Source organism: Chrysemys picta, chromosome 15, assembly GCF_011386835.1.
Source record: "Chrysemys picta bellii isolate R12L10 chromosome 15, ASM1138683v2, whole genome shotgun sequence".
Taxonomy (NCBI): domain Eukaryota; kingdom Metazoa; phylum Chordata; order Testudines; family Emydidae; genus Chrysemys; species Chrysemys picta.
Window position 1 is genome coordinate 13,399,954 of NC_088805.1, and position 22,468 is coordinate 13,422,421.

Below are 22,468 nucleotides of genomic sequence, written 5' to 3' on the forward strand. Positions count from 1 at the left end.
TCATTCCTGGATTTACCCTCACGGCACCCCTGTGAGACATGGAGGGAGAACTGAGGTACAGTGAGAGACTTACCCAAGGTCACCCAGAAAGTCTGTGCTGAAGCCGGGTATTGAATCCCACTCTCCCTAGCCACCCATGTGGCTCCCTAACATTGGGCCATCCTTATTCCAATAACACAGCAATGCTCCCTGACTGGCCATGGTGGCAGTAAATGTGAGTCAGGGCTGGATGCTAGCATAACACTCAGTGCAGATAAGAGAAAATGTTGCTGCCAGCATAAGTGGGGGGAGGGATAGCTCAGTGGTTTGCACATTCGCCTGCTAAACCCAGGGTTGTAAGTTCAAACCTTGAGGGGGCCACTTAGGAATCTGTGGCAAAATCAGTACTTGGTCCTGCTAGTGAAGGTAGGGGGCTGGACTCAACCTTTCAAGGCCCCTTCCAGTTGTAGGAGATAGGATATCTTTATTTATTTAAGTGGCTTGAGTCATGGGTCAGGGTCCAATCACATGAGGTGCTGAGCCCTCACCTCCTAGTGACTCGGCCACTCGCTGAGCCAGGTGTCACAAATTCTAAAGCTAGCTGCACTTCTGGCCGCCTTGAGGGCACCCTACTCAAGTCTCAGGCCTCTAGCCATCACCTTACTCAAGGAAGGAACCCACCTTTCCCTCCAAACCAGAGATTTAGTCAGCAATTCCTCCTACAATTCACCGAAAGAACATACTGTATCTTGACAGCCAGAGTTTACATGCATACCTGTCACCCCTAGCAGGTGTCACCCCTCTTCAACGTGGAGACCCAGACGGGGTCCAAATTCCTTCATACCCTTATGTCAGGGTCTGTCCCACACAATGTAATGAGTTTTTGGAACCAATGAGAGTGACACCTCCCTTATGATATGCTGATCACATTAGAGAGTTCTCAGTTCTTTGGTAGCCTTATTCAATACGCACAAACCAGGAGATGCCATTTTCCCCAGAGGGGTGCTGCCTCTCCAGACTTGTTTACTTGCCTAGGGATTTGCATTAATCCCCCACCTTTAGTTCTTGCGGAAAACTTCTGCACCTCCCACCCCTCCTCCCCAAGTCTACACAGATACACACACCACAAAGTTGATAAAATGGTCTGAGGAGACTATGATTCTATAGCTTCTACAGGTTGACAGTTCTTGATAGTTCATTCATGCTTATGTGACATTGCCACCTCTCCCGCCCCAATCAATGCATTGCCTGTCTTGTTTCCAGAAAGAAATTAATTCCTTCACACCCAGGCATAACAATACAAAGTGAAAGGGGAAACTGAGTCATACCTATTTCCATAAAGATCTATCAGAAGTTCCCCAGCTCTCCACACCCGGGATCTGGAGAGCTGCAAAACATTTGCCTTTGTTTCTTCAGCATTGATAAGATAATTAAGTGAAATAATTTCCCCATGCTTCCTCTTTTATGGATATAAAGGATATTTCGACCAGCCTGGGCAGCGCTACACACAAGCATAGGTACTTGTCTTTCCCTGCAGCCTAATGCCACTTCTCCCCTTTATGTTCTCCTCCTCACCTTCTCTCAGTTTGTTTCTAAAGTCTTGCTGAACAGAGATTACTGCCCAGTGAAGAGGGATGAATCTACTGCCTGCTTCTCCTTAAGAGCTGCCTTGTGGGTTCCAGTCATAGCCACACTCAAATACGAGTGACAGTCATTATCTGCACCCTCAGGAAATAGACAGGTATGCAGAGCAGATGTGAGAGAAGGAAAGGAATATCCTATGGTATGTAAGGCTAAGAATGTTTCAGAGCTTTTACACCAGGACTGAACTTGACCTACGATCAGGAGTTTGTGCTCAGGTATCTGGCATAACTCTTCAGACTGAGGATTAGGGGAGAAGGTAAGACCCAGTGCCTCCTGCTCAGTCACTGGGAAGTGCTGGTTTTAACTATAACCTCTAGTATTATCTACCTGTCTTTCATTCTGGCTCTACAGAGTGCACTACATATACAAGTTCCAAACAGAAAAGTCCATGCACATACCTGCCAACGTCTGAACAGATTTCAGTGTCAGCTGCGACAGCAGCATGCAGATAACTTCCAGGAGCACACTCGGGCAGCCCCAGGATTACAATGACAGCAACTGCAATAGCCAGGAGCCCCAGGACCAGCAGCACAAGACAGCAGATCTTCCTTTTAGACATGGCTATCCTGACGTTCCCCAGTGCAGCAGAGAGAGAGGATTTCGGTCCTGTTGTTAGTATAGTAAAAGACTTGCGTCTGGCAGAGACTCTTGCCTTGTCTTGCCCTGGGGCAGTGAAAGCTATAGGAGGGAGCTCGCATTAACGGGCTCATTGACTGCCCCACAGTGGCTTTGAAGGAAACAGTCTGTTAAGTGCCTTGATATGTCTGTTAAGAAATGTGTGTGCAGAACACTCTTACGCACACAAATCTCAGTAAGACTTTTTCCTCTCTTATGAACATAAATTACTTTTTTTGGCAGAACACTCCAAAGATTGCTTTGAAAGTTGAGATGAAAACTATTAACCCATTTACTCCTGGAGCATTTCTAGCAGAAAATCTTCAACCTTTCACAACACTTCCCTGCTTTCAGAGGCTTTGTCTATACTACCCACCCCTCTGCTGTGTCGCTAAAAGGCATGCAATGTAGCTGCTGTTTGTCAAAAAACTTCCACCCCCAACCAGCAGCAGCAGCCCCATCAGCAGGAGAGCGCTCCTGCTGACAAAGCGCTGTTCACGCCGGCGCTTTTCGTCGGTAAAACTTTTGTCATTCGGAGGTGATGTTTTTTTAACACCCCGAACGACAAAAGTTTTGCCAACAAAGTTCCAGTGTAGACAAAGCCTAATTCTCTGCACATACCAGCTGCAAACCTCCAAGCAGAGGTAGATGAGACAGAATGGACCCTGTATTATGCAGTCTCCCCTGGACTACATCTTTGGGCTAAGCCCCGGGATCCTTACTCATACATTGATCCTACAAACACGTATGTGCTTAACTTCTTCCATGAGTAGTACCCATTGACCACAATGGGACTCTCATGGTAGTAAAGTTAAACATGTAGGTAGATCGCTGCCTGAGTTTTTACTCATTCTTTCCTCAGACAAAACCGCCACCGACTTTGATTTTCTCTACACAGAGTGACCTCTCATACTTTCAACCAGAATGGACTTTATTTTAAATTCAGAGATCAACTAGAGATAGAATGTGTGTGTCTCGACTGTAACGGTCTGCACTGAGCTGAACACAAAGTGGCTGCTGGTCTCTACAGACAGCGAAGTCCTTGTACATTTAAGAATATAGCGCGAAGGCATAAGATACACAGATATACATACTTCAATGAGAATTTTGCCTGAGTAAGAACTGTGTAAAAATGAAAGACTTCAAGATCTGACCATTTTAAATATAGTGAAACTCACCCATTAAGAATTATACTAACACAAAAATAAAAATTTTGTAAGAACCAATTCCCTGGGCCCCAAACCATTTTATTTACCTCTTAATTTTCACTGCAGTCATTAACAGAATTGCTGTCTAATTAATCAAATGGGTATAATAATTTTAAAAATCCTTTATTCATGTATCAGTGTATTGGAATTCTGTACCATCCTTCTCCCAAACTTTTCAAGATGTGTCAATTTGGAAATTGCTTACCAAACAGAAAATAGACATCTATATGGATAATGAGAACATCCACAATTACATTAACTAGGATACAAAAAATGATGAGTAATATAAGCCCTTCTGCTTTAAGGGGGCTAAACAACCACTAACTGATGGAATTGGGAAGAAATTTCCCCTATGGGCAGGTTGTTCCAAAGTTACCTGTTATGGGATGTCTTCCACTTTCTTCTAAAGCATCTGGTACTGGGCACTGGTAGAGACAGGATACTGGAAGAGATGGACCAGTGGTCTTACCTGGAATGACAATTCCCATGTTCCTATGGAAGAGTCTTTTGAGACCCCAGCTCTGGAGTACCCTGAAGAGGATAAGTGCTGGCTCAAAACAGTGCAGGATCCAAGACCATCCAATACTATACTTCTCACAGTAAATTGTCCTTCATATGGGCGCTGTAAAGATTAATTAGCTGATGTTTGTGAAGGTCTTTGAGAATGCAAAGTGATATATAATTGCCAAGTGTTATTAAAACTGATAAGAATAGAACACCTCGTCTATGAATACATCCTGGTGGCAAATATTTACCATATTTTCCATTGTAGGACAGCATGTAGTTCATTCCTACACCTTGGAGTCTATAATCTCTTGCTGTGGAGTTCTACTCCACACAATTACCCGAACAAGATGTCACGTCCCTGATAAAGGACTCATATTGTTAGTGGGTTTGTTTTGTTTTTGAGAAGACACTGAAGGAGATTATCCATGCACGTGTACTTCAGTGTTGGGATTTTGCAGCAACTGTCTCTGCGTGGAATGGGTTGTGGGGAAGCTCACAGCTATTCCTGTCCCAACCTCCCAAAAGAAGTCACTACAGGGAATGGTGAAGGAGCAACTGGCTAGGAAGGAGCTTACAGACTATAGGGAATTGTGTAAGAATACTGAATATGGGGAGCTCACAGACCACGCACAGTGGTAGCTGTTCCAATCCCAACCTTTAGGAGGCACTATAGAGAAGGTGCAGGTTCTGGGGAAGCCAACATCAACTCATACTAGTCACAAAGGCAGTTGGTCTGAGCGTTGGAAGTACTTTCCTTGCTCATTCCAGCAGCAGCACTTTGAACTAAGAACTCTGGCAAGCTCAGTGTAATTTTAACTGAGATCCAAATATGTCCCTGACATGCTAATCTAGTCTCCATGAAAATTCTTTCTCCCTTAATCAGGGTCTTTTCAAGTGGCAGCTTTTCAGTTTGCCTCTCTCGGAAACCAGCTGTTTTATGAGAAAAGTCATCAGGCCCCTCAGGGGATTGAAGATAAGAAGGCAACCCTGCTCTCGTGAACCAGGGCGTGGGGAAGAAGTGGGAGGGACTCCAGAGGGCAATAGGTAATGTTCTTTAATTATACAAATCCTGTAGCATACACACCTTTCATTCAGTAAAGGGAATGAACAGAACCTTAAGGGCCTGACCTTGCGGAGTGCAGAGTACCCTGCACTCTCATTAACTACAGTGGAGTTCTGAACAGGAGTAAAGGTCTCCATGTGAAGATTCTTTTGCCAAATCAGGACCTGGGTTAATGGTGGTCTATGAATGGAATAAAGCACAGTGAGGACTTGCACTTTCCTCCATATCCCTACATAACTTTCCATGGACATACAGAGGTAGCGGTTGCAAATGACAAGTCTCTAAAACATCTTTTAAAATTGCAAGATAGTGATAGAGTGTGCAAGGAAAATTACAAGGCCCCAGTCCATCCCCATCAAGAACAAATCCACAGGATGCGGGAGGCAGGAGGGGAATATCCAAAAGCAGATCCCCTCACATTTGTCCTGTCAAGTAGTTGTTGCTACGCAGAAAAGGTCTGCCCCAAATCTGGCCATTCACCGGGTATCTTAAGGAGGCCCCATACCCTTGTACAGTGGCTCTGGTCCCCAGTGGCCCCCTTTCCACTTAGAAGGGGGGAGGATCCAGCTGAGGAGGGGCCTCTCCATATGCTGATCTAGGGGGAACAACAGAGGGCTAAGATTTTAAACATCAACGTTTTAATAGTACAACCTACTAAAATGTGTCAGGCACCTGAATATTTTGCAAATGATCCTGTATAGGCCTGGAGTTAATACAGCTGCAGAGCCTCACTTGTAGCAGCGGTGTGAAAAGGGGAATACAGGTTAGCAAAAGGAGATAACTGTGAAGTGGAGAAAATGGTGGATTTTCACTGTATATTTGCACTATTTGCATGGGCTCAAAAGGATAATACAATACCTGCGAAGGGAAGGGCTGCGGAATATGGTTTCTCTGTAAGTACGGGCAAAGCTCTTCATAGGCTGGAAATAAAAGGTAACAAAACAAGAACCTGTTAGAATACTTCACATTCATGTGGCCCCTTTCAGGTAAGAATTGCAAAATGCTTTACCTTCATTACTTAAGCCTCACAGTGCCCCTGTCCAAGTCTACAGCAGAGCCAATATTAAAATCCACAAGTTGTGACTCCCAACCTCCTGATGTAACCACTATGCAAATTCCCCATTAATCTTATAATAATAATATATGGGGATATACCTATCTCATAGAACTGGAAGGGACCCCAAAAGGTCATTGAGTCCAGCCCCCTGCCTTCACTAGCAGGACCAAGTACTGATTTTTGCCCCAGATCCTTAGGTGGCCCCCCCAAGGATTGAACTCACAACCCTGGGTTTAGCAGACCAATACTCAAACCACTGAGACTTGAACCCCCCAACCTAGGGACTTGTTTGCCTGATCAGATGCTAAATCCTGACTAATGGAAACTTGTTTCAAAGTATAACAGCCGCAAGGCCCTCAGTTCAATCCCCATCACTGCACTGCATCTCTGACCTCCGGTGCACTGTCTACATTGGCACTTTACAGCACTACAACTTGCTGCGCTCAGGGGTGTGTTTTTTTCACACCCCTGAGCGAGAAAGTTTCAGCGCTGTAAAGTGCCAGTGTAGACAAGTGCTAAGTGGATTGGCAGTGTGTGCACCTCAGGAGTTTCAGCGCAGAAAGCTGCTTTACTGTGCAGAAACTTGCCACTGCAGACAGGGCCTAACTGTAGTCTCTCAGGGCACGTCTTCAGTAGCTTGTAGCTACACTCCTCGTGGAGGTGGGTTTTTTAGAGCGCAGTATCTCCATGAGAGTTTCTACACTACACAAGACACATTGAAGCGCTGGAGCTGAATCACACACTCGCAAAATAAACTTTCAGGATTACCAAACTCCACCCAGGTAAGATTGGTGTCACTGCAGATACAATTTGGATTCAGTTCAGTGGGCTCAGGACTCATGTGACAGAACTGCCATGAATACATCATCATTCTCCATGGGAAACATGATTTAGGTAAGACCATCCCGCAAGTCTAAGCCTAATACATTAAGAAACTGATTACAGGTAATATCTCACCCTCAGAGATGTTCCAATAAGCTTCTTCCTCAGACTAGACTCCTTCCTAGTCTGGGCCCAATCCTTTTCCCTGGTACAGTCCTTGTTAGTTCCAGCAGACATCTTAGGTGGAAACTAGGGGTTTTCTCATGACTGGCTCCTCTTTGTTCTGTTCCACCCCCTTTTATAGCTTTGGCACAAGGCGGGAATCTTTTGTCTCTCTGGGTCCCCACCCCCTCTTCTAAATAGAAAAGTACCAGATTTAAGATGGATTCCAGTATCATGTGACATGGTCACATGTCCTGTGAGACCTTATTCTTCATTACCCACGGGCTGGCCCACACGTACACAGAAAGGCTTGCAGGTAGATAAACCCATTCACAACCAATGGTCCTAGTCAATGGGAGCCATCAAGATTCTAATCCATCATTAATGGCCCTATGTAACTTTGCATAGTTACAATAGGACCTCAGAGTTATACTTCATATTTCTAGCTTCAGATACAAGGATGATACATGCATACAAATAGGATGAACACACTCAGTAGATTATAAACTTTGCAAGAGAACCTTACAAGAGATCTTTTGCATAAAGCATATTCCAGTTACATTATATTCACATTCATAAGCATATTTTCATAAAACATATGGAGTGCAACGTCACACACCCCTCAGCAACCCAACTCAATTTAAAAAACATTTTGTTTGCCTGGTCTTGAACCTCTTGCGACACCCCCGCCACAGACACACACGCTGTCAGCTCCGCCTGACTCACAGAATGAGAGGGGCACCATGCTCAATAAAAGGGATGAAGACTTAGCAGTTAATTGGATTTTGGTATTTATAGTATTTTAGCTTCACCTGGAAAACTATGCCACTTGGTTAAAGGTCAATGCAAATGTGCATGCCCATCCGGCCAAGTAAGCAATGGATTTTGTCTATCAGTTGAACAGGCTTGTTGGATGAAGATAAAAAAATTGGCTAATCTTCAAGAAGAGAAACATGTTGTTTCCTGCCTAGCCCTCTAATAACAACTCCTCTCATTACACTATGAAGCTACAGAAAAGCCTCTGATCTACTATGTGAAGGAGGCAGTGGTGGGTTTACAATGGAGCCGGGCCCATGCTCAGAAGGGGCCCTGTCCTGCTCTGCTTGCACTGCATCCCAAGACCCCACCAGCTTGCTGGCTCCCCACCACCCAACACTTGCTCCTCAGGCCGAGGGATCCTCTCCATCCCCTGACCCCACTGCCCTGCTCCTCTCTGGCCCCTGGCTGGACCCCCCATGCACCTCCGGCTCCGGGCAGTCTCTGCTTCCCACCGCCTGTGGGGCTCGCCTGTCTCCCCAGAGCTGTCTTCCCCCGCCTGTCACCCCCAATTGGGGTGGGGGTAAGGGTGGGGGGCTTGCCTGGGCCCCTCCAGGAAGGGCATCTTGAGAGAGCCCGGCTGGGGCAGGCCCTGGTCTGGCCGATCGTGCTACTCCCGAGGGGCCGGAGTGATTCCCAGCCCCGGGACCAGCCTTGGCTGTGCGGCTGGCTCAGCCCGGCAGACACAGTCACCTCCCAGCAGGGCCAGCGAGCGCGGCCGGGAGGCAGGGGGTGGGGAGTGGGTTTCGGGGGGTGTTGGGCTGTGAGGTGGCGGGGAAGATCTGTGTGTGTTGGGGCACTAGGGAGTGGGGGTTTCTGTTGGGGGTGCTGGGCAGTTTAGGTGGGGCTGTGGGCAGGGGGGCACTGGGCAAGGGTGGTGTTGTTCATTTGTGGGAGGGGTTGGGGGAGGTGCTGGGCATAGTGGGTCCAGGGGGAGCTCTGGCCATAGGGAATCGGGGGGATGTTCCAGTGCTGGGCAGGGGGGCTGTGTGGCGCGGCATAGGCCCGCCCCCGAGGCAAAGGGACATGCTGGCAGCACAAGGCCAGGCGGGCCACTGTGCATCTGGCAACTGCCGGTTTGTAAATAGTGCCATGGGCTGGGTGGAGCGGGGCCGCCCCTGCCATGCCATGCACATTGCCTCTGGCTGACCCCTCGCTCTAGGGAGTGATGTCCCTGCGCCATGCTCCATTGCCTCCATGGGGGCCCACAAATACGTTTGGCGCAGGGCCCACGCATGGTTAATCCGGCCCTGGAAGGAGGCATGACTGGCATGCTAGGCACTTTGTTGTTACTGGAGCAGAATTGCCTCCAAGAACACGCAGGCATGAAGCCACAGGATATCTATGACCTGGATTGCTGAAAATTATGCAAGGAGAGGCATGCATAGTGAAAACAAAACTGGATGGCTTGGGTTACAATGGAAGAGCAATCACCAGTTCCCAAAGGACTGCGAGGGAAGGTGTTGCTCCTTGGCAGAGGGAAATGGAAATGAAGAAGAAGAACAGAGACAGGCACCTAACTTTCATTCAGCCTACAAAGCCAGGACATGTACTTAGCCGTATGCACACGGTCCATGATAAACACACCTGGCAAGATCCAGCCTCGTTTACACCCAAGCAACTCCAGTGATTTCAGTGGGAATGTGTGTGTGTAACCAAGGACAGAATTTGGCCCATAGATGATTAATGATGTTCACCACTTACATAGAACTTTCCATCCTTTGAGCTCATAGTCCTTTACAGTGAGGAAACTGAGGCACAAAGATACTTGTAATTTGCCCAAAAGTCACATCGGGAGTCAATGGCAGAACCTCAGGTCCTCCTGACTTTGAATCCACTCTAGTACCATATCCATGGAATAACAGCACCCAAGGCTCCAGACAAGTGCTTAATAGGTGATATAATTCAGTACAAATGACAGTTTACTAAGGGCATGTCTACATTGGCAGAGTTACAGCGCCGGGACTAACAGCGCAGCTCAGAGAGCACTGAAGGGAAACCGCTGTTGTGTGTTCACACTGTCAGCTGCCTGCGCAATAGCATGTTCACACTTGTGGCACTTGCAGCGGTATTCAGAACAGTGCACTCTGGGGAGCTATCCCACAGAGCATCTCTTCCTCTTCTGCTGCTAAGAGTTGTGGGAAGACAGAGGGGATCACGGAGCATCCTGGGTCCTGTCCCAATGCCCCGTGATGCATTGCTTCACATCCCAGCAATCCCTGTGCTTCCGTCTGCATTTGGCGCCATCTTTCAACGGTTTGTGTACTGCGCGTTCTGCTCTGCCTCTTCGGTCCGCACGAATGCATCCCAAACTGTTGACCAGTATGCTGCTCCCTTTGACCAACATGTCACGAGTGGCAGTGGAGTTATTCCTTAAACTACAAAGGCAAGAGAAGTGCGACATTGATCTCACCACACGTACTAGCTACGATATGAGATTGCTTGTGGCATTCACAGACATGCTCTCCACCGTGGAACGCCGCTTTTGTGCTCGGGAAACAAGCACTGAGTGGTGGGATCACATCATCACACAAATCTGGGATGACGAGCAGTGGCTGCAGAACTTTCGGATGAGGAAAGCCACATTCATGAGACTGTGTGATGAGCTCGCCCCAGCCCCTGCGTCGCAAGGACACGATAATGAGAGCTATCCTGCCATTGGAGAAGTGTGTGGCAATTGCATTGTGGAAACTGGCAACTCCAAACTGCTACCAATCGGTCGCTAACCAGTTCGCAGTGGGAAAGTCGACCATAGGACTCGTGTTGACGGAAGTGTGCAGGGCCATTAATTGCATCCTGCTCCGAAAGACCGTGACTCTGGGCAACGTGCGTGACATTGTGGATGGCTTTGAACAAATGGGTTTCCCTAACTGCGGAGAGACAATAGATGGCATGCATATTCCAATTCTGGCACCAGACCACCTAGCCACCGAGTACATTAATCGCAAGGGGTATTTCTCTATGGTTCTCCAGGTGCCTGTGGATCACCGTGGGCATTTCATGGAAATTAACACTGGCTGGTCCGGAAAGGTGCATGACACACGCATGTTTCGGAACACTGGCCTATTCAGGAAGCTGCAAGCAGAGACTTTCTTCCCGGACCAGAGAACTGTAGGGGAAGTCGAAATGCCCATTGTGATCCTGGGAGACCCCACCTACTCCTTAATGCCATGGCTTACGAATCCATACACAGGGCACCTTGACAGCAGCAAGGAGCAGTTCAACAACAGGCTGAACAAGTGTAGAATGGCTGTTGAGTGTGCTTTTGGCAGTTTAAAGGCCCGCTGGCGCTGCCTAGATGGGAAGCTGGACCTGGCCGATGACAATATTCCTATGCTTATAGCCGCATGCTGTACGCTTCATAATATTTGTGAAGGGAAGGGTGAAAGCTTCACTCAGGACTTGACCATAGAGGTTCAGCGCCTGAAGGCTGAGTTTGAACAGACAGAGACCGGGGCGCAGCGCAGGGACATAAGGAGCAAGGATGCCTTGAGGCAGTTTAAAGCTGAAAGCCACTAATATTTGTTGCTATGCTCGGGAGTGCAGTGCTTGTAATGCTAGGAGGTGATTGTGATTGGTGCAGACGATGCACTATGAAGGTTTAACATAATGGTCTGTTGCTTTGGTGGGCTCTGTTTGCTTTCAGTTAATAGAATAAAGATTGCTTTCAGATCAACACAATTCTTTTATTAAAAAACAACAACCAGAGGAGAGAGTCAAAGAAAAAAAAACATCAGCAGTCAGGGGGATGGAAAGGTCCCATGGGGAGGTGGGGTTCCGGTGCTGGTGCACTGTCTACACTGGTGCTTTACAGCACTGAAACTTGCTGCGTTCAGGGATGTTTTTTTTACACCCTGAGTGAGAAAGTTGCAGCGCTGTAAAGTGCCAGTGTAGACAAGCCCTCAGTGACAGAACAAGAAGTAATGGTCTCAAGTTGCAGTGGGGGAGGTTTAGGATGGATATCAGGAAAAACTTTTTCACTAGGAGGGTGGTGAAGCACTGGAATGGGTTATCTAGGGAGGTGGTGGAATCTCCTTCCTTAGAGGTTTTTAAGGGCAGGCTTGACAAAGTCCTGACTGAGATGATTTAGTTGGGGATTGGTCCTGCTTTGAGCAGGGGGTTGGACTAGATGACCTCCTGAGGTCCCTTCCAACCCTGATATTCTATGATTCTATCATTCTATGAGTCCGTCCACTTGAAATCTCAAGAATTCAGCCTTGTATAAGCAACTTCCTTTGATCCACTTGCAAACACCTTTGAAGTTGTGGATAGTTTTTTAAAGGGATAACAAAGAGGAGGGTGGGATGCTCTGTGCTTTTATCAGATAGCCTGTATCTGATAAAAGCACAAAGCATCCCACCCTCCTCTTTGTTATGCCAGCTCTGCAACATTCCAGGGAGCATTTGACAACAGTGATGAGAATCAGAGACAAAAGGCAGCTGAGCTTTCCAGAGGTCTGCAAAGGATTTTAGATTTTCAAGTGTTGCATTTCCCCCAAACCTATTCTTTTGCAGTCCCAAATCTTAAATAGGGGGTGGGTGGAGGGACTGACAAAGAGTATCACTGGACAGCCAGGTACAGCTACTCAGAACATAATGTTAGTTTCAATGGGCCTTTGTCCAATAACCAAAACCTCCACTCTACTGCCTTTAAATAAAGCAACTTAAATAAATAACAGTCCTATAATGACAAGACAACACATGCCAAACTTCTTTAGCTTTACACTGTCTAAACTGCATTGTAACATCCGTAAAGCCAGGCCTGTCTCTTTTTTGTACTTGTCAGCAGAGACCCAAGCACATCTACAATGCTGTTTGTAATAAACAATTACAGTGATAGTCTTGGACAAATGAGACAGCTCTAAATCAAGTTTACTCTGGTTGAAAGATTCTGGGAAAGGTCCCAATCATCATAAAACAAGAAACTAAACTGGATATATTCTTACATTGTTTTTCTCCCCCTCGAGAGCAAACATATTTCTAACCATGGGACACCAGTTGTTTCTAATATAATTAAGTTACATGAGCTCAAGAGACATGTAAGGACACTTGCAACAGTGACTAACTGCGGCCTCTACAGTTGTGCTCATAGTTTCGTGCGGGAAAGTTTTTGGGGGTACTTTCTTTTCACCTAGGTTTTTGAGGGTGCATTTTCTTGCATTTAATTTTTGAATATGCAAAAACATAGCTGTGTGCATATAAACTTCCTTTGCACACAAGTGGGCTGTACTGAATTTTGTGTGCACAGATATGAGATTTTGTACACATTAAAAATGAGGTGTGAAAAATGAGTTCCCAGGCATTTGTAAAACTGTGATGAAGAATTTTCTACTCATGTCTCACTTTCGTTTATTGATTCTTAGCCTGTGTGATAAAACGCATGTTCACCATCTGACCAAATATAGACCCTGATACAGGAAAACACCTCTAGTCAGGAAAAGAGTTAAGCATATTCTTAATTTTAAGCACATGCTTAGGTGCTACTGAAGTCAGTGGGTCTGTTGAGCACATGTTAATTGTTTTCCTGAATCGGGGTCTTAATGCTGATGTCCCTCCCACCTTCAAAATTAAACAGATTAGGTTCAGGGAAGCAAGTGATACTGTTCTAGCTGAAGGTAAGAAACCTGGCTCTGCTTCATCTGAGAAAACGCTGTTCCTGTACGGTCTTTCAGCATGTAAAAAGAAAGGGAGATGAAACTTACCCATCATGATTTTCTGTTGCTCAGCTTGGTTTACGTCTTTGAGAGATAGGAGCAGGAGCTATGTGGAGGTATATGTATGCCTGGTCACAGAACATACAAGGCCCTACACAACTTCGTGTTATTGTCATCAGAAAAAGGAAACTACAGAAACTCTACTTTAAGAGACCTAGGCTCCTGTGTGTAAAATACACACCTGTGCAGGCAGACAGCGTGGAGCTGATGCACTACTCACTTACAAAAAGAACAGATACAGACGTGTAGATACAGACTAACACGGCTACCCCCTGATACTTGACTACTCACATTCTCAAAACAATGGTTTTGAGTGGTGCACAAGCCTTGTGAAACAACATGGCTGTGTGGTTAGATGTTCAGCTGTGCGTGTGTTCTCCCTGTGTGCTGCCCCAGCTCTGCGCAGACAGCCGGCACCACAGACCTCAAGTGAAACGCCCAGTGACCACAAGATCTGTTAAGGTACGAAGGCACCTGGCCAGCTTTATTATCAACAAAGCATAGTAACAGCACCTGGCAGATTATATGAGGATACTAAGACATATGCCTATGAAAATGGACACAGCTCAGTGAATAGCAGGATTTCCCATTCCCCCTGGGCTGGACAAAGACACTCCCTCTGAGAGACATCTTTATACCCTGATACAAACAAGTTACTGTAGCTGGGTGAGCACCCGCTCCAGCCCTGGAGGGGTTGGAAAAGCCCTGCAGAGGGCTGGGGCTGGGCAAGGGAGTAAAACCCTGGCTGATTGGGGAAGTGGCTGCAGCTGGGGCCACGCCCCAAACCAGGCAACTGGGCCTCATAAGAAGGTCAGGGAAGCCAGAGGGAAGAGTCTCTTTTTAGCTGTGGAGAGAGATAGGCCTGGCTGCTGGGGAACTCACCTAGGGACCTAGAGTGAGGTAGAGCTGGGGAAAGGCCTTAGGAGCTGGGAAGCCCTAGGCCAGCAACTCCCCAGGCTGTAGGGACTAGTCTTAGGCCCACCTAGGTACTGGGCTTGCAGAGGGGCAGCCTGAGGGTGGGTAAAGGCAGCCAGTCTGAACCCTTTGCCTGTGATGAGTAGCTGATACTGCAGTCTGCCCCAGTGAATGGGGGCTAGATGGAGACTGGGCAGTAGCCAAGACTGAGGCAAAGTGGGGATAGTGGGTGGGGGTTCCCCTGGGATAGGGAGACCCAGAACTGTGGGGGTACTGCCAGGGGAACAGCACCTCAGGTAAAAGGGCACTGGGGTCCAGGGAGGGACATGGGGGCCACAGGACAGGTGGATCACTGGCCTGCAGAAGGTGCTCCAGATGCTGGAAGAGCTAATTCCCAGAAGTAACCAGCAGGAGGTGCTGCAGGGGTGAGTCCACTCATCTAGTTATGTACTGCCTCTGACATAGTTAGTCATTGCCCCCTGATGTGGCTAGTTATTACCCATTGCTTTGTACCTGTTGGTTTGATCAAAACATTTTTATTACAGACTGTTATCCTTATCTTTCCTTTTAGGAGGAATCAGTGCATTCATTATCCTTGGGGAATGTTTTTGTACTATCCTTGATATCGGGATGTTTTGGTACCACTTGATATCGGGATGTGTACTCTTGCGTAAGTATTCTGTGCTTAGCACTTCTTAGGAATGTGCATTTCTGCAATATCCGCCCTGTTCTTGCCAGATTCTGTGACTTTTAAAGTCAGCCTGACTTTTGCTAACTTTGCTTTACATTAGTAAAGCTTGCCCACAACTTTAGCTGAGGCCTCATACCAAGCCTTTGAGATATAAGCCCTTGTCTCAGTCTCTCTTCCTACTACAGGCTGCTTTCTGGTTTGGGACTATGTAGCCAACTGATCTACATTTTATTATTTGTACTCCCTAGAGACCCAAATATATTCCAACCATGTTGTGCTAGGGAGCATACAACCATACAGACCATTACATATTTCACTCCTAAAAATAAAAAGGAGACAAAGAGTAAAAGAATGAGCAAATGAAATAGGGCATTAATTTGGAAGCATCAAAACACAGTTGTTCTGGAACTTCTCCTGGGGTTGACTCTGAGCTAATTTATGGCCAGGGCCTGTAGGAGGAGTCCCAACAAAAAACTGTGGTGAGATAGCCAAACTATTGATCCTTTGTTCTCATTGGGATGAAATTCTCCCTTTTGCAGAGGATCAGTGTAAATCCTCAAAAGGCTTAAATGGGATTTAGCACTGCATTGGCCTTGAGGTGCCCCAGTGCACAGGGATGAGGTTCATTAATTTATTGTTAATTATTATATTTGTTGAAGATAACAGGCAGTTTCGGGAACAGCACCAACACTTTACCTCTACTCTCAACAGCGCAGCCACATGCCAGATTAGATTAGTGGAATCTTGTAATTTCACCATTAACTCTTTAATTGGATTTTGGAATGAATCCAACAGGACATCTTTTCTTAAAGACAAACTCATTAGAACAATTATGGCAATGACTGAATTATGAAGCCACAGAACAAAGAAGGAGCTTGTCTCCCCCGAGAAGTACCTACAGTGAACTTTATCTGAACTTTGCATTGGTTAAATTAGGTTCAAGAAAGTACAGTAGTGAGCAAAACAACTGTCAGGTTGGATCACAGAAACCCCCTGGGAGCTGCCACCTGATGTGCCAAGACTACCTCTGCTCCTGTTTTCCCTGCCAGCTCAGGACTCCAGTACCCTGTCTTGCTGAGCCAGACACTCCCATCTGCTCCAACACAGACCTAGGGTCTGAATTACTTGCCCCAAAGCTATAGGTTTACTTGAAAACTGCTCACAGAAGTGTGCCTGTCTTTAGCACTCAGATGCCCAACTCCCAAAGGGGTCTAAACCCAAATAAATCTGTTATACCCTGTATAAAGCTTATGCAGGATAAACTCATAAATTGTTCACTCTCTAGAACACTGATAGAAAGATATGCACAGCTGTTTGCTCCCCCAGGTATTAATACATACTCTGAGTTAATTACTAAGTAAAAAGTGATTTTTATTAAATAAAGTAGGATTTAAGTGGTTCCAAGTAGTAACAGACAGAACAAAGTAAGTTACCAAGCAAAATAAAATAAAATGCGCAAATCTATGTCTAATTAAACTGAATACAGATCTCACCCTCAGATGCTCCAGTTTTCTCCCCCCCAACCTCCTTCAGACTGGACACAATTCTTTCCCCTGGTACAGCTCTTGTTCCAACTCAAGTGGTAGCTAGGGGATTCTTCATGATGGCTCCTCTCTTTGTTCTGCTCCACCCCTTTATATATCCTTTGCATAAGGTGGGAATCCTTTCTCTCTCTGGGTTTCCACCCTCCTCCCCCACTGGAAAAGCACCAGGTTAAAGATGGATTCCAGTTCATGTGACATGATCGCATGTCAGTGTAAGACCCCAAGCTTTCATTCTTCCCAGCCTGACTCACAGGAAGGCCTGCCTGCAAACAGAGCCCCAGTCGATTATCCTGGTTGATGGGAGCCATTAAGATTCCAAACCACCATTTATGGCCCACACTGCATAATTACAATAGGCCCTCAGTTATATTTCTAGTCCCAGATACAAGAATGGTACATTTATACAAATAGGATGATCACACTCAGCAGATTATAAACTTTGTAATGATACCTTACAAGAGACCTTTTGCATGAAGCATATTCCAGTTACATTATATTCACTCTACCATATTTTTATAAAACCATACAGACTGCACAACATCACAGATTATATTTGGACTTCAGAAAACCTTTGACAAGGTCTCTCAATAAAGGCTGTTAAGCAAAGTAGCAGTCATGGGATAAGAGGGAAGGTCCTCTCATGAATCAATAACTGGTTAAAAGATAGGAAACAAAGGGCAGGACTAAATGGTCAGTTCTCAGAATAGAGAGAGATAAATAGAGGTGTCCCCCAGGGGTCTGTACTGGGCCCAGTCCTAATCAACATATTCATCAATGATCTGGAAAAAGGAGTAAACAGTGAGTTGGCAAAATTTGCAGATGACAGAAAATTACTCAAGATAGTAAGTCCAAATCTGACTGCAAAAGTTTACAAAAGGGATCTCACAAAACTGGGTGACTGGGCAACAAAATGGCAGATGAAATTAAAGGTTGATAAATGCACAGTAATACATATTAGAAAACATCCCAACTATACATATAAAATGATAAAGGTCTAAATTAGCTTTTACCCATGGTCCACCCAGGAGACTCACTTTAGGCTTCCCGATTCCAGCCATCATCTCTCCTGGGCAGAGAGCCATGTCTCACTCCCCCCGGCCAGGGATTTTAAGGCTGCATAGCTTTCTGATTTACACTGATAATCCCAGCAACCCAGATTACCTAAAAAGGCCAGCACCTGCATTTTGCCTTTTCGCAATGGCTACCGGTGTATTGCCTGCAGTTATAAGTTATTATACAGCTCTCTCTAAGCCAGCACGTTTGTTCTGAAAGTAAAAACATTACAGAGAAAACAATAAAAGAACCTACACGCATGCTAAAAAGCTTAGCAGAGATCATTGCCAACTCCAAACTAGGGCTCTGGTAGGTGTCAGTCCTTCAAAACCTAAGACTGGGTTTTCCTCATAGTTACAAGTTCCTATCAGTCTTTAGATCAGGAACCAGAAGGAAGGCTGGGTAGATCAGCATTTCTTTATACATCTTGGACCTTAGAACTTGGTTCTGTAACAGTTAATCAGCAGGCAATCACCCCCTCCTTGGGGCGTAGCTTCAAAAGGCTAGGTTTTTTTTCATAACCAGAGTTGGAGAATTTGCATTAACTCCATCTTCGCCGCCAGGAAAGACATTATACAATAAGAGAACGTACAGTATGCGCTACAGGAGTTCCTCAGCCCCTCTCCCTGCACAGAGGTCACTGATCCCTCTGTTTCCCAGCAGTATTTCCTTATTTACTTTGTCAAACAGGCACTGAGAAATGACTGACTCAAATTTTGTCCTACTATAAACATCAAAGCATGTATCACAACATGTCCAAAGAACAATACAGTGGAAAACTGCATAGGAAATTACTTGTAGTCACACTCAGTGCAATGATGATCATGAAAAATTAAGCTGTGGAATCTTTCTGGCCATGATTTCAGATGTTGTATTGATGTTCAATTATTTACTCCTGTGGACATTCTGTGCCAAAAAAAATAAAAATTCTATGCACAATACTTTAAAGTTATGCAAATTTCTGCAAATTTTATTTGTCCAATAAATGTGGAGGCTCCAGCATGGCACTGGGGAACACAAGCCACTGGCTGCACAGAGGTGGGAGATCACTGTGCAGCTTTCCCCAGGACACGGACTCAGCGGTGAGGCTGCACCCAACTCTGACACAGCACAAGGACCAGGCCTGCCCCAGAAACACCCCAGGGCCCTGCCCTTCTGTGCCAAGTGCACCAGGTGTGGTCAGGCAGGCTCAGCAAGGCAGGATCCAAGTGTGGAGGGGATTAGTGTGGGGGGGATCCAGGTGTGGGTTGAGAGGGTTCTGTGGGGGACAATCTGGGTGCGGGAGGCTCAGTGTGGGATCCAGGTGTGGGGGAGATCTGGACTGTAATCCCAGTAATGGGACTCCGCAGGGGGGTCCAGGTGAAGGTGGTTGGGGCTTAGCAGGGGGGTCTGAGTGTAGGGGGCTCAGTGGTGGGGTCCAGATGCTGGGGGAGTGGGGCTCAGTGGGGTGGGAATCCATGTGCAACTGGTTGGGGCTCAGTACCATGGATACCCAGATGTGGCTCATCGCAGTGGTCCAGATGCAGGGGGAGAGGGGCTCATTGGGGGGGGTTCTGGGTGTGTGTGTGGGGGGTGATGCTTGGTGGGAGGGTCTGGGTTTGAAGGGGTCTGGATGCATGGGGATTGGGCAGATGGGGGGAGCAGCTCCCTGTAGAGTGATCGCTCCCCCTGCAGCTGAGAAGTGATGGGTGCAGGAAGCATAGGTTGGCAGGGTGAAGTTTGCAGAGTTTCCTACAGCTGGGGGAGAAATCTGGGGGTGGGTCTGAACCAGCCCCGGATGCCATGCAGGGGAAGAGGAAGTCCCATCCTCCCCAGCCCAGCCAGGATGAGCAGCTGAGCCTGGTGCAGGGTAGGAGCCACCAGCCAGGTCTTCCCCAGTCCCGCCACCTGCCTCACAGTGATTTACCTCTCTGTCAGCTGCCCTGGGCACCCAAAACATACTGCTGGGGAGGATCGCATTACCGCTCTTGTGGCTTCCCTGTCAGAAAGTTATTTTTCTTCAGGGAAACAAAGAAATCTGCAAGGGACATAAATTCTGCGCATGCGCAGTGGCACATAAATCCCCCAGGAGTATCAATTACACATTTTTCCCAATCAGACTGTGAAGTGCTGACAGTGTGTTCAGCCCAGTACAAGGCATAGAAATAAAGACTGCCCCTGTCCCAAACTGCTTAACCATGGGAGGAGAGCTTTATAATTTAGCAATCTCTCAGGGGTTTAAGTGTGGCTTTAGTAATGGATAGACCTTGTGTTGGCTTCCAACACAGGGATGGTGTCATGGGGTGTATGTACCTCACGCTGCTGATTTCCCAGCTTTCAAGAGACTGTCAGATAAAAGGGCTGGGAAGCAGAAGGGCAAGGTGGCCACCAGAGGAGTGAGCAGGCTGGAGAAAGGAGCTCCTGCCAGCACACTACTAAAGAGCCATGGCAGAGTCAACAGCCCAGGAGGGGACGGACTGACTGACAGGCTGGAGAGCCTGCCCAGATCCAGGGGAAGGTAGGAGGGAGCTCAAGGCACTGTCAGAGTTGAAGAACCCTGATCCTGCTTATCTAGCTCGAGGGGCCCTGAGCTGGAACCCAGTGGAGTGGGCGGCTCTGGGTTCCCTTCCAACCCCATGTTGGGCTTGGGAGTGAAGAAAGGATTTTCAGACTCCTGGACACCAGGAATAGACTTGGTTTGTGTCTTTTCCAGGCCCAGGAATTAGCCAGATGTTCACTCAGAAAGCAAGAGGGCCTGTGTTCCCTCTAATTTTTCCCAAACATGTGCCGAATGAATTTTGTTATGTGCACCAATATGGAGGTGATGTGTGACACATCACCTTCATATTGGTGCACATAACAAAATTCATGTGGTGGGGGTGGGGCCAAGGTGTTCAGAGTGTGGGAGGGGGCTCAGGGCTGGGGCAGAGGGTTGGGGGTGCAGGCTCTGGGGTGGGGCCAGGTATGAGGGGCTCAGGGCTGGGGCAGAGGGTTGGGGTCTGTGTGTGGGGGTGAGGGCTCTGGAGTGGGACTGGGGATGAGGGGTTCAGGGCTGGGGCAGAGGGTTGGGGTGCAGGCTCTGGGGTGGGGCTGGGGAGGAGGGGCACAGGGCTCGGCAGAGGGTTGGGGCGCAGGGGTGTGGGGTGGGGCCGGGGATGAGGGGCTCAGGGTTGGGGTCTGTGTGTGGCACTGAGGGCTCCGACTGGGGGTGCGGGCTCTGGGGTGGGGCCGGGGAGGAGGGGCTCAGGGCTGGGGCAGAGGGTTGGGGTGCAGGGGTGAGGGCTCTGGTTGGAGGTGCAGGCTCTGGGGTGGGGCTGGGGATGAGGGGCTCAGGGTTGGGGTCTGTGTGGCAGTGAGGGCTCCAGCTGGGGGTGCGGGCTCTGGGGTGGGGCCGGGGAGGAGGGGCTCAGGGCTGGGGCAGAGGGTTGGGGTGCAGGGGTGAGAGCTCTGGTTGGAGGTGCAGGCTCTGGGGTGGGGCCAGGGATGAGGGGCTCAGGGTTGGGGTCTGTGTGTGGCAGTGAGGGCTCCGGCTGGGGGTGTGGGCTCTGGGGTGGGGCCGGGGAGGAGGGGCTCAGGGCTTGGGCAGAGGGTTGGGGTGCAGGGGTGAGGGCTCTGGCTGGGGATGCAGGCTCTGGAGAGGGGCCAGGGATGAGGGGTTTGGGGTGCAGGAGGGTGCTCTGCGGCGGAGAGAGAGGACTCCACCCAGCTCTCTCTCCCTGCAACAGCACCTGGGCTGGGGGGGAGAGGCGCCTCTCCTTCCTGTGGCAGCTCCGGGGCTGGGATCACGGGATAGGTGCCCCTCCCCCAGCTGCAACAGGTCCGGGCTGGGTTTGGGCTGCCCCTCCCCTGACCCCAACTCAGCCTCAGCCCCAGACCTGCCACGGCAGGTTGTGGGCTGGGCTAGGTTGGAGCCGTGGGAGGGGCTCTTCTCCCCCAGCTGCAGCAGATCTGGGGCTAGGGAGGGGCTGGAAGAGGGGCGCCCCTCCTGTGGCAGGTCCTGGCTGGGCAGCCACACAGTTTACAGGGAACTTGGAACAGGGCCTGCCCATATGGATTAAAGGGGCACTCACAGTAGCAAGAGCAGCTTTCAGGATGTAGAGCCTTCAGGAAACCCCTCTCTTTCTGTCACACTTGGAAAGCCAGTACTGAAAAACTTGTGCTTTGGGCTTTGTGAAGTTTAGCTCACTGTGCTGCTCAGGGCTGATAATGATTTACATGCAGGGACCAGCTGTATCTGCAAAGATTACACGCGTTCGGTAACTAATGATAGTTACTGGAATATAGAAGCAAAAGAGAAATTTCTCCTTACAGTCCATCTGATGGCAAGCTCAGCCTCACTCTGGTAACCCTGGTGAGGCTGATTGTTCTGGATAATGGAGCAAGGAGGGAATTTTTGAGAGATTTCCCCCAAAAGAGAATTTTTAAGTGAGTAAATTCTTCCAGGACTTAACAGGAATAGAATCCTAGAATATCATGGTTGGAAGGGACCTCAGGAGGTCATCTAGTCCAACCCCCTGCTCAAAGCAGGACCAATTCCCAACTAAATCGTTCCAGCCAGGGCTTTGTCAAGCCTGACCTTAAAAACCTCTAAGGAAGGAGATTCCACCACCTCCCTAGGTAACCCATTCCAGTGGTTCACCACCCTCCTAGTGAAAAAGTTTTTCCTAATATCCAACCTAAACCTCCCCCACTGCAACTTG

At 47.9% G+C, this 22,468-nt stretch overlaps 1 protein-coding gene across 3 annotated transcripts in view; it reads right to left on the reverse strand.

Moving 5' to 3' along the window:
- The window catches only part of GGT5 (gamma-glutamyltransferase 5), a 60,655-nt gene extending 38,765 nt beyond the window's left edge, over positions 1-21,890 (reverse strand). The window contains exons 1-3 of one of the 3 annotated variants that reach the window (XM_065567958.1): positions 21,839-21,890; positions 5,875-5,936; positions 3,916-4,068 (exon numbers count right to left, since the gene is read on the reverse strand). Coding sequence is in view for 1 of the 3 variants with exons in the window: in XM_005288589.5 (XP_005288646.2) it covers positions 2,022-2,182 (161 nt within the window). In the remaining 2 variants the exon portion in view is untranslated. Of the gene's footprint in view, positions 1-2,021; positions 2,406-3,915; positions 4,069-5,874; positions 5,937-21,838 lie in introns of those variants that run through there. The other 2 variants (XR_006172488.2, XM_005288589.5) reach the window with 2 other exon arrangements.
- Between the last annotated feature and the right edge of the window lie 578 nt (positions 21,891-22,468).